We start from the raw sequence: 12,623 nt of genomic DNA on the forward strand, positions 1-12,623 counted from the left end.
TTGAAGTGTGTATACTTTAATGCCAGAAGTATACGAAATAAGGTAGGTGAACTCGCAGCGTGGGTTGGTACCTGGGACTTCGATGTTGTGGCTATTACGGAGACATGGCTAGATCAGGGACAGGATTGGCTATTGCAGGTTCCAGGGTTTAAATGTTTTAGTAGGGTCAGAGGTGGGGGTAAAAGAGGGGGGGGTGTGGCTTTGCTTGTCAAAGATAGTATTACAGCGGTGGAAAGGAAGATGGATGAAGATTTGCCATCTGAGGTAGTTTGGGTTGAGGTTAGGAATAGGAGAGGTGAGGTCACCCTGTTAGGAGTCTTTTACAGGCCTCCTAATAGTCCTAGAATCGTTGAAGAAAGGATTGCGAAGATGATTCAGGAGAAGAGTGACAGTAATAGGGTGATTGTTATGGGAGACTTTAACTTTCCTGATATTGATTGGGAAAGCTATAGCTCAAGTTCGTTAGATGGGTCAGTGTTTGTGCAATGTGTGCAGGAGAGTTTCCTGACACAATATGTAGATAAGCCAACAAGAGGTGAGGCCATACTGGATTTGGTTCTGGGTAACGAACCAGGCCAGGTATTAGAACTAGAGGTAGGTGAGCACTTTGGGGACAGTGACCACAATTCGGTGATTTTTAGTCTCGTGATGGGGAGGGATAAGTGTGTACTACAGGGCAAGAGTTATAGCTGGGGGCAGGGAAATTATGATGCGTTGAGGCATGACTTAGGATGTGTGGATTGGAAAAGTAGATTCCAAGGCAAGAGCGTAATTGATATGTGGAACTTGTTCAAGGAGCAACTATTGAGTGTCCTTGATAAGTACGTACCTATCAGGCAGGGAGGAAAGGGTCGTGTGAAGGAGCCGTGGTTTAATAAGGAGTTGGAATCCCTTGTTAAATGGAAGAGGGCGGCCTTTGTAAAGATGAGGCGTGAAGGTTCAATAGGGGCGATTGAGAGTTATAAGGTAGCCCGGAAGGACCTGAAGAGAGAGCTAAGAGCAGCAAGGAGGGGACATGAAAGGTCCTTAGTTGGTAGGATTAGGGAAAACCCTAAGGCTTTCTATAGGTATGTTAGGAATAAAAGAATGACTAGGGAAGGAATAGGTCCAATCAAGGATAGTAATGGGAAGTTGCGTGTGGAGGCTGAAGAGATTGGGGAGGCGCTGAATGAATACTTTTCGTCAGTATTCACTCAGGAACAGGACATTGTTGTCGATATGAATACTGAGGCACGAATAAGTAGAATGGATGGCTTTGAGATATGTAGAGAAGAGGTGTTGGAAATTCTGGCAAGGGTGAAAATAGATAAGTCCCCTGGGCCTGATTGCATTTATCCTAGGATTCTCTGGGAAGCAAGGGAGGAGATTGCAGAGCCATTGGCCTTGATTTTTGTGTCCTCTCTGTCTACAGGAGTAGTGCCAGAGGACTGGAGGCTAGCAAACGTGGTTCCCTTGTTCAAGAAGGGGAGTAGGGATAATCCTAGTAACTATAGGCCAGTGAGTCTCACTTCTGTTGTGGGCAAAGTCTTAGAGAGAATTATAAGGGATAGGATTTATGCACATCTGGATAAGAATGATGTGATCAAGGATAGTCAGCATGGTTTTGTGAAGGGCAGGTCGTGCCTCACAAACCTTATTGAATTCTTTGAGAAGGTGACGAAGGAGGTAGATGAGGGGAAAGCGGTAGATGTAGTATATATGGATTTTAGTAAGGCGTTTGATAAGGTCCCCCATGGTAGGCTACTGCAGAAAATACAGAGATATGGCATTGAGGGTGAGTTGGAGGTTTGGATTAGGAATTGGCTCTCTGGAAGAAGACAGAGGGTAGTAGTTGATGGCAAAGATTCATCTTGGAGTGCCGTCACTAGTGGTGTTCCGCAAGGATCTGTTTTGGGACCATTGCTGTTTGTCATTTTTATAAATGACCTGGAGGAAGGGTTAGAAGGTTGGGTGAGCAAGTTTGCGGATGATACGAAAGTCGGAGGAGTTGTAGACAGTGAGGAAGGATATGGCAGGTTACAGCGGGATATAGAGAAGCTGCAGAGCTGGGCAGAAAGGTGGCAAATGGAGTTCAATGTAGCTAAGTGTGAAGTGATTCACTTTGGTAAGAGTAATAAAAAGATGGATTACTGGGCTAATGGTAGACTACTTGGTAGTGTGGAAGAGCAGAGGGATCTTGGTGTCCATGTACACAGATCTCTGAAAGTTGCCACCCAGGTAAATAGTGCAGTGAAGAAGGCAGATGGCGTACTGGCTTTTATTGGTAGAGGAATTGAGTTCCGGAGTCCTGAGGTCATGCTGCAGTTGTATAAGACTCTGGTGCGGCCGCTTCTGGAATATTGTGTGCAGTTTTGGTCGCCATACTATAGGAAGGATGTGGAGGCACTGGAACGGGTGCAGAGGAAGTTTACCAGGATGTTGCCTGGTATGGTAGGAAGATCCTATGAGGAAAGGCTGAGGCACTTGGGGTTGTTTTCTTTGGAGAAAAGAAGGTTTAGGGGTGATTTGATAGAGGTGTACAAGATGATTAGGGGGTTAGATAGGGTTGACAGTGAGAACCTTTTTCCGCGTATGGAGTCAGCTATTACAAGGGGGCATAGCTTTAAATTAAGGGGGGGTAGATATAGGACTGATGTTAGGGGTAGGTTCTTCACTCAGCGAGTCGTAAGATCATGGAATGCCCTGCCAGTAGCAGTAGTGGACTCTCCCTCTTTATGGGTATTTAAGCGGGCATTGGATAGGTATATGGAGGATAGTGGGTTAGTGTAGGTTAGGTGGGCTTTGATCGGCGCAACATCGAGGGCCGAAGGGCCTGTACTGCGCTGTATTGTTCTATGTTCTATGTTCTAAAAATACAGGAAAATCATAGAATAGACTTGTTAGTAAAACTGAAGTACATAGGATTAAAGAGGCAATAGGAGTGTGGAGATTAAATTGGCTAAGGGACAGAAAGTAGATAGTAAGGGAAACCGTAGAAATATTAATTTGGGTGTAGCTTTCAGATTACAGTGTTTTTTAAGCATATAAATGTCTTAGACTGGAGGAGACACAACGTAATTTTAAAATTTGCAAATGATACATTATAAAAATTTATTAATCAATGTAAAGGATAGTGACAGACTTTAGGAACACAGAGGTAAACTTGTGAAATGGCCAGACACATGTCAAATAAAACTTAATTCTGTATAGAGAATGCAAAATGGTACATTTTGGCAGGAAATTGAGATGAAGGGAAGCAAAATAAATGCTACAATTCGAAAAGGGATCAGTGAACATGAAAGACGTGGACATAAACTTTGAAGATGGCAAGACATGTTCAAAAAATTACTAAAGAAGCAAATTGGATCCTTGGCTTTACTAATAAAGGTGATTTCCGAAGTGGGGTCTTTGTCTTATGGGGAAAGATTAAACAGGTTGGCACTATATTTTGTGGAGTTTAGATGTAACATTACTGAAACATAAAAGGTTGTATGGACGTCTGACAAGTAGGTGCTGAGGGTCTATTTCCTCTTCTGGGCGATTATAGAAACAGGGGGCAGAGTTTAAAATAAAGGGTTTGCAATGAAAGATGAAGTTGAGGAGGCACTTATTCTGTGTTATTCTTTAGAATTCCCTACTGCAAAGAGCAATGAAGACTACATCACTGAATATATTCAAAACTAAATTAGAAAGATTTTTGATGTGGAAGGGGGTCAAGGGTTATTGATGGGGAGGAAAGTGTGGTGTCAAAAAGTGTGGCACTGGAAAAGCACAGCAGGTCAATCAGAGTCAAAAAAAATGGTGCTGGAAAAACATAGTAGGTCACACTTTTTGACTCTGATCTCCAGCATCTGCAGTCCTCACTTTCTCCCAGAGGGGTGTGGTGGTCAATCAGACAAGTGGAGTTGAGACCACAATCAGTGCAGCTATGAACTTATTAAATTGCGGAGTAGGTTCAAGGGGTTAATCCTACCCTTTTTTTTATGTTCTCATAATCGGTGTTGTTTATTACCCTCATTCTTTTATAGACTTAATTTTCAATTCCTTTTGAAATTAACACCTAGTTTAATGTTTTCCTCCATTACATGCATTCCAGCAGCTGAAAGTCATGTGCACCAATGTTAACAAGTGAGCATTGGCATGTTTTATGGTATAAGTAAACTACTAATGTAATCTGCAATAAAGCTTTATAAATCACATTTGCATAACTACTCAAAGTATCCTATTGAATACAAATAGCTTAATTGATAGAAATATGCTATCAATGTAGGTAATGTCATAATTCATTTATCTGCTAATTTATTACATTCTATTCATCTCTGAAAAAAAGTTTTTGCAGTGGAGGGCAATATTTAAATTTACAGAATTATTTTAACACTTCTACCCTCTTGTTTACCTTTCGTAAAAACATGCCTTAATTCAGGCAACAATTGTGTTCTGAGACACTGTCATTTTATCCACAAAGGTGAGAGGACTATTAATTCTAATTTTGATCTTTAATTTTCTGTTTTTGATTCACACTGAATGTCCTCTTCCAAAAGTATAAATAATATCATTGTTCTATAAAATCTCAACTGAGGAAATGGCAATTATTTTGATAGTCAGAATACCCATATTTTAACTTCCTTCAGTGGAGTCAAGAAAGAATATTTGTGGGTAGTTTACACTGTGTTCTGTGCTGTATATTTTTCTCACTAAAATCTAAAGATCAGGAATAAGGGATACTAGTTTCCATGGGCCATGATTTTGTGGAAAGCTAACAAAACAATTATTGATGGCCCTGTATTTTATTCTAACTAGAAATATTTGTGTATATTAAGTGCATAATTTTGCACAACAATAGGGTACAGTAATATGCCACATAAATTTGTTGATTTGTCAAAGACACAGAAAACTCAAAGAAGCTGTCCAAGGTTGTAATGGCCAACTTGGAAGTCATATGCCATACAGAGCATAACATAGCAATTTTAATTTATTAAATATTGATCAACTCTCCAATTATACTTCTGTATACACGGCACAGAATTCTAGGCAACAAAAAGTCCAGCAGAGTTCCAAGTAGTAACAGTTGTGTGTGAAACTTCATTGTTGTATTCTGCGCAGGAAAGTACACCTAATCTCTATGATGACAAAAATGTAGCATCACGAGTTGAATTTCTCTTTTACTAAAGTCTCTTAAAAGGTTCAGGCAAAAGGAAACATTTCTCCAAAATACCCCAAAATGGAAACTGATGCAACTCATTTCAAAGTTGGAAATATTCCAAACAATTAATATTTAAATTCCTTCTATATTTATCTAAAAGGTGACATGATTTTGGAGCTACTGATAATTATTTTAAAATTAACATACGATTTTACGTTTGATAATACCCAATGGTATTTTTGCATGTAGTGGGGTTGCAGACAACTCCTTATGGATAGTTGATAAATACAGTCGTCGCTTGATATTTCCCAAATCAGTAATTCTGAAAAGAATGAAATAAAAAAGATTCTTGTCAATCCAATAAATCTTTCCAAAGAGAACCACATATATTCCTATCATTTATATGCAGGTCATACAGAACATAGATGGGAAAATGGAATTTAAAAATAGCCCTTTTACAAGATAAGTAATGAGTTTTTACTCCCATATTCAAACTTGGTGGCCATAGGCCTAAGCATAATGGAACCACTTTACATGCTAATTCATATCAAGTTTAATACAGAATTTTACTAGTCTAGTAACTTGGGAAGAAATTCAATTTATATATAAAATGAACATAAAGCTTTGATAAACCTTCTTGTTCTTGCACTTCAATTTTGTGTCCTCTCATAGCAACGTGTTACCAAATAAAAAAAAAATGCAGCTTCATTCTCAAACATGTACCTGGCATTTCATATAGGATTTGTCATGCTCAAAGTCAGGCACAAAGCATTTTCTGTCAGTATCAGTTCCCAGATATGCATCTCCAACTCTGAATTACAATGCTCAATTTTACCGCTCACCACATAGGCCACTGATCTCTGCTACAGTGCATGTGAATGTATATAACTTAAATACATTTAGACTAAAGTCCATGATCACTATCAATGAATAAAATTGCTTCTATTGGAAAACAGCACTCAGCCTTACAGACGAAAACCTCTGCATCCTCGTTTCCAAGGTGCTAAATATAATAGAAATGACAACCAGCCAACTGATTCACAGAATGGGATTTCAAAGTTTACAACTTTTAACAGAAATACTTATGGCTTGATTTCACAGGTAAACAGAGTTTATCAGAGAAATACAAGTATTATTAGTAATAAATCCCATGCAATCATGAGAACTATTATAAAAAACTTACTTAACATTGAAAAATATCAATGTTATATTTAAAAGGCATCTGGGTGACTATATGAATACGAGGGTTAAGAGGGATGTGGGCCAAGTGCTGGCAAATGGGACTAGATTAGGTTGGGATATCTGCTCGGCATGGAGGAGTTGGACTGAAGAGTCTATTTCTGTGCTGTACATTTCGATGACTCTACTTTCTTCTCATATGTTTTGGAAAAGGCACCTGGTTAGCTCAATTGACGAGATGGCTATTGTGTCTTTAGAATAACAGCAGAATCGATTCCATTCTCGTTGAGGTAGACTTGGGATCTGCCTCCTCAAGTGGTTCCCTTCAAGGCCTATAATCAATTGTCTCCCTCTAATCGGAAGAGATGCCAACAATCCCACAGGAACTGTTGTTAATTACCAGCTATATATCTTTGTAAGAGAATGCTGATAACATCAGTGGGGAAACAAGCTGGCAGCTGGTGTATTTGACATTGTAAGGGACTAACTAGGAAGAAGATAGTGGGAACTAGTGTTGTAGTGTACATCAACATAAGAAAATGCTGATAAGACAGCAGTATTACTCAAGATATGGAGTGCCAAAAAAGAATATAGATTTTTAGCATGGAGAACTGGCATTCAAATTATATCTATAGAGAATGATGCCCTTATTCAAAATTTTCTTTCCTTTCTATGTTTGGACTTTCTCAGATTAGAAAATTAACTCAGGCTGAGAATGGGAGCAAGCAGCATGCTTTGTGATCTGCTGCTAGGAACACAATTGCTAGAAAATGCAGGACATTCCTGTTGTAGAGTCATAGAGACGTACAGCACCTTCGGAAACAGATCCCTCGGTCCAACACATCCACGCCGACCAGATATTCCAGCCCAATCTAGTCCCACCTGCCAGCTCCCATATACCTCCAAATCCTTCCTATTCATATACCCATCCAGATGCCTTTTAAATGTTGCAATTGTACTAGCCTCCACCACTTCCTCTGGCAGCTCATTCCATATACGTATCAGCCTCTGCATGAAAAGGTTGCCCCTTAGGTCTCTTTTATATCTTTCCCCTCTCACCCTAAACCTATGCTCTCTAGTTCTGGACTCCCTCACCCCAGGGATGAGACTTTGTCTACTTATTCTATCCATGCCCCTCATAATTTTGTAAACCTTTAGAAGGTCACCCCTTGGCCTCCGACGCTCCAGGGAAAACAGCCCCAGCCTGTTCAACCTCTCCCTATAGTTCAAATCGTCCAACCCTGGCAACGTCCTTTCAAATCTTTTCTGAACCCTTTCAAGTTTCACAACATATTTCTGAGTTTTGACTAGTTACATATTCAACAATACCTGATCTCTATTTACATTAAAATATTTTCTTTGTTGAAAAATAGTTTTGTAAAGTCCATTACCAATTAGCAATACAGATGGTTCAGACTCCTACAGCATAGCTCAGACCATTCAGCCCATCAAGCTCTTTGAAATAACTACTCAACCAGTCATACTCCCCTTGTGTTTCCCCACAATACCGTAATATGATTGTCCACTGTTGTTTTGCTCCTGCAGTTAGAACAAATTTTAGTGTAATATCATGTTTGCATTCTGAGGAAGGGAAAGAAAGGAAATCGAAAAGAAAACATTGATTGGGCATTGATATTACTGCATCTTTTGGCCTACTGAGGGCATTATTCCAAAGTTCCATTTAGTAATATGAACTGATTATCGACGTCAAGCTTCAAAGCTAGCAATGCTCTGCTTGTAGAAGGAGTGCTTTTCAAGCACACTACCTTGCCCTGGATGGTGCTAAGCTTCTTGAGTTCTCAAAGCTGCACTCATTAGGCAAGTGGAGACTATTTCATCACACTTCTAAATGTTGGATAAGCTTTGGAGAGTGACGAGATGAGCTACTCACCTCAGAATTCAGTCTCCAACTTATACTTGAAGTTGTGGTATTTTTGCTCACTTAAATTTCTGGTTAACGGTAAACTCCTAGGACATTGTTGGAGGACAATAATGAACAACATACAGTTGAATGTCAAAGGGAGATGATTAGATGCTCATTTGGTGTAGATGGTCTTATGCATGCGAGCATTTTTTGCTACTTATCAACTTAAACCTGAATGTTTCCTAGGTTTTGCAGCATGCAGATATGGACTGCTTCGGTATCGAAGGAATTCCAAATGGTAATGAGTAAACATCTGTAAACACCCCTACATCTGACATTATGATGGAGGGAAGGTCATTGATGAAGCAGCTGAAGATGGTTGGGCTGAAGATACTACACTGAGGAACTCCTGCAGAGATATCCTGGAGCTGAGATGTCTGACCTCCAACAACCATGACTCCTATCTGCCAGGTATGATTCCAACCAGCAGAAAGATTTCCCCCCCCGATATCCATTGATTCCAATTTTGTGAGGGCTCCTTGGTAACACACTCGGTCAAATGCAGCCTTGCTGTCAAGGGCTGTCACTCTCACCTCACCTCTAGAATTCAGCTCTTTTGTCCACGTTTGAATCAAAGCTATAATGAGGTCAGGAACTGGGTGGCCCTAGCAGAACCCAAATTGGTCATCACTGAGCAGGTTATTGCTGAGCAGGTGCTGCTTGTTTCCCACTGCGTCTGAGCATTGAATAGAGCAGTTGCTTCAGCAGTCTCTTGTCTCAAATACAAATCACATATCCTGCCTCGCAAAGTGGTAACTACTGTTGAATGATTAGTGCCTTAGTGCTGGGACTATTAATTTGGGAGAGGATACTGATGTTTGATTGCTCTTTTTGTGATCAGATTTGGCAGATCTTACAAAGGCATTACTTGTGGTATTTCTTCAGTGCCTTATGGTGCCTGCTGTAGATGGCTCAAGCCTTCAAAGCACAAATATTGGCCACGACTATTTTGAGCTCTCTGCATCAATGCATGTCTTCCAGTTTTAACTTCAGCTTGCAATTAGTCCCGATTCCCTCTTTTGAAATAGTAACTGTGTTATCTTTCTAAAGTTTTGCCTCATTACTTAATATACTTCAACACTGCTTCTGTTGCTTCATTGTATTTTCTTATCGTTTTGCATCAACTTTTTCTTCTGCCAAGTATCCAAGATGCCTCACTTTGCAAAAATGCTATACAAGTAGTTTCAGTTGAACAAAAATAAAATATCAATATTGTCAACAGATAGTTTTGAAAATTGTAGTCAAGCCTAATTATATAGGCAATGCTTCATTATGCCATTTGAATTAATTTGAACAGGGCGGAAATAATGGGAGGAAATAATTAGTAAGCTGGAGTTGCTTTTTTTTGAACAGAAGAGGCTGAGGGAGAGATTAATTGAGTTTCTGAAATAATGAGGGGATTAAATAGAATGAATAGGAAAGATCTATTGTTTAGCAAAAGACTAAATAACTAGGGGGTATAAACTCAAATGGAAGAGAACTAAACAGGAGTTTCAATTAGATGGTTATGGATCTGGGACGCACTAAACAGGTAGTCGAGCTAAAATCTGCTTCTTGAGATAATGGTTCTGAAAGGTTTAATGTTAGCAACTACAATAAAGTCCACCGAGGAGATTTAGTCTTATTGTGTAGCAGGATAGAATTTGGGGGAAGAATGGCTAAGGATCTCAGAGTAGACAGATTTGTTACCCATGTATCCCAACAGTCTTAATATCTAACTAGCTAATGTAACTTAAATTGTATCTAATTGCTATTTTTTAAAATTCACATGTGGCACATGGATGTCACTGGCTGGCCAGTATCTATTGGCTGAAGCAAATTATTCTTAAGAAGGTGGTTGTGGGCTGCCTTCTTGAACTGCTGCAATCCATGAGGTGAAGGTAGATCCATAATGCCCTTAGGGTAAAATATATTGATATAGCACCAAACTATATCTTGTTTAAGATAAAAACCTCTTCTTGTTAAGATTTACTAGAGTTTATTTACCACTTAAAAACCAAATAGGCCCTTAGACCCAATCAAGGAAAGAGGAATGGTAGCACCATTCTTCTGGCTACAAATACCACAAAATCATCATCACATTTTACAAAAAATGGATATGCATCTGACATGTTCAGGACACTGCAGGGCTGTGCATCAGGATGGGATTAGAACAGCAAAATGGAATAGGCTGGATGATGTATTTTAGCCAGCACAATGGATGGCATCCTTTCACATTGCAAATATTTCTAGGTAATAAAAGAAAACTATAAGAATTTGTTTTTGGAAGTTGCAACTTCACAATAAATGACAGGAGAAGATTCTTAGCATGCAATGAAAACAGCTGGATAACAAACACTTTCTTTGCAAAGTACAACTTCTAAAAAAGTCATTTTAAAGAAGATTGTTTCACTAAATCCAAGATAATATGGTTCTAATCGAACACCTTGATTCAATGGCCTTATAGTAACAGAACTTAAAAAAAATCTATAATTGAAACATGTTCATAGTTGTGGAAGATAAGATGAGTATTATACACCAGAACTTTACCATTGCTCGTAATCTTGATTTTAAATGTCAGTTAAATTTCCAGTGGATCCTGGTACAGTAATTGCAGCAGATTTTTCAGAAATCAATATTTTTCCATTTGCAACAACGGTATCATAGAGATAGGATAGTAATTCTTCATGCACAAACTAACCACCTAACTGTAGTATGAAATCAATGAAAGTAGGATGAAGTTAGAATGCTCACTTAAGACAGTTGTGTTTTTTTATTAATGAAATAAGTCCCAGCAGATCTATAATGCAATAATCAGGATCAAACATACTGTTGGAGAATTAAAGATCTGACACTGAAAAAATTTAGGCAGTCAAAACCAAAACCAATTCTTTCAATGTGCCTCATAGCAAACACTTACAATTTGAAACAAATTCGAACTACGGATTTTGAGAGTGAAAGTGGGTTTTGTTTCACTGCTTTGCTGGATAGTGCCAGATTCAAACTGTGACTTTAATTTGATAACCCTTGGTCACCCCAGGCATCTGTCCAAAATAAGCATTCAATGAATTGAAATGCTTAAATAAAGCTCCTGTACATTTTCAGGGACCAGGAAATTTATGTGAAACTGCTCTGTGCGAGTACCTGATTTGCTATCCATCTAACCACAGCAAAACTGACCAAAGGTTGCTGCAGAAGTATTACTTGAAAGGATCCTCATACCAATTAGGATAGGGTAAGTCCTCAGATAAAAGATATTGTTGCATTACTAAAAATCACAACTTCAAGTGAAAGGACTTAAAATAAAGCACTGGAAGCCTTAAGAACCAAATTAAAACCTGTAGAAGAGTTCTGTATAAACTTCTTTACGAGGGAAAAATAAAACATTATACCCTCTAAGCTGAAATATTTTACATTCCCACACGGGTAATTAAATAACTTAAAAGAAAATAAGTTTTAAGTACGAAAAGAAATTTAACTTGTTAATTGATGTACTTCATTCTAACTGGTGAGTCTGTTCCTGAAATTTCTGTTCACTAATTTTCCTCATTGCTGCAGACCCTCCCTCTCCAGATTGTGGCATCTCCTACTGCCAAACCCTCCATGTTATGGTTTTGCAGCATTCCCTGACTCTGAATTTTGGCAACTCTGACAGCTAGTCCTCCAAGTTGTGGTGTCTTTCTACTTCCTGACTCTCTGGATTGTAGCAACTTCCCAACTACCTCAATCTTTGAACTGAGACCTTTTCCTATTCCTGTCCTCTGGCTTGTGGCCTCTTCCACACCCCGATTCCTGCCCCATCCCTGAATACACCCTCTCAACGCTTTCTTCTCCTGAGTTTATGTTCCTATTCAAGACACAGATTAAATCTGTAGAAGTACAAATCCCTATAGTTCAGAGTGCTGGAGGTTTTACAATCCATGCTTACTTTGAATGCTCTCACTCAACTCTTCCCTCTCACTGAGTGAGGGCTTGGGAGGAGAGCAGTGAGGCAGGAATAGCTTTGAAAGTCTTTCAGAAAAATACATGGATTGTTGTAAAATGCTCAGCACTTTGAAAGCATTAGGACTTTTTCTTCCATGCTAATACAGCTCCTGCTTTGGATTGAATTTGGATCTCGAATAGTAATACAGTCCTGGAGAAACAAATGTTGTGATGTTCAATAAAATTACAGGTCCCATTGATTTGGCAACGTTAAAGTGAAACAATGTTAAAGAGGGCAATTTTAAAATAGGGCTTACTGTATATCATTCCAGGCTGCAAGTAGATTTCTTTTTAAAAGTTTCTAACTGTTTCAGCAGTACTGAGAAAACTGTTGAAAGGAGTTTTGGGAGACACAAACCTTTCCTGATCTATATTCAGCACAATTATTTCCATAATGGTATTCCCTTGGGTTCACCACTGTGGCTAGAAGATGAG

The 12,623-nt window shown here is 39.0% G+C and overlaps 1 protein-coding gene across 4 annotated transcripts in view; it reads right to left on the reverse strand.

The window, feature by feature from the left end:
• cfap20dc (CFAP20 domain containing) overlaps nt 1–12,623 on the reverse strand; it is a 401,364-nt gene that overhangs the window by 253,371 nt on the left and 135,370 nt on the right. For all 4 annotated transcript variants that reach the window (XM_072582429.1, XM_072582428.1, XM_072582427.1 and 1 more), the window contains exon 5: nt 5,330–5,444. In XM_072582429.1, coding sequence (XP_072438530.1) covers nt 5,330–5,444 — 115 coding nt within the window. The remainder of the gene's footprint in view (nt 1–5,329; nt 5,445–12,623) is intronic.

Source organism: Chiloscyllium punctatum, chromosome 12, assembly GCF_047496795.1.
Source record: "Chiloscyllium punctatum isolate Juve2018m chromosome 12, sChiPun1.3, whole genome shotgun sequence".
NCBI lineage: Eukaryota > Metazoa > Chordata > Chondrichthyes > Orectolobiformes > Hemiscylliidae > Chiloscyllium > Chiloscyllium punctatum.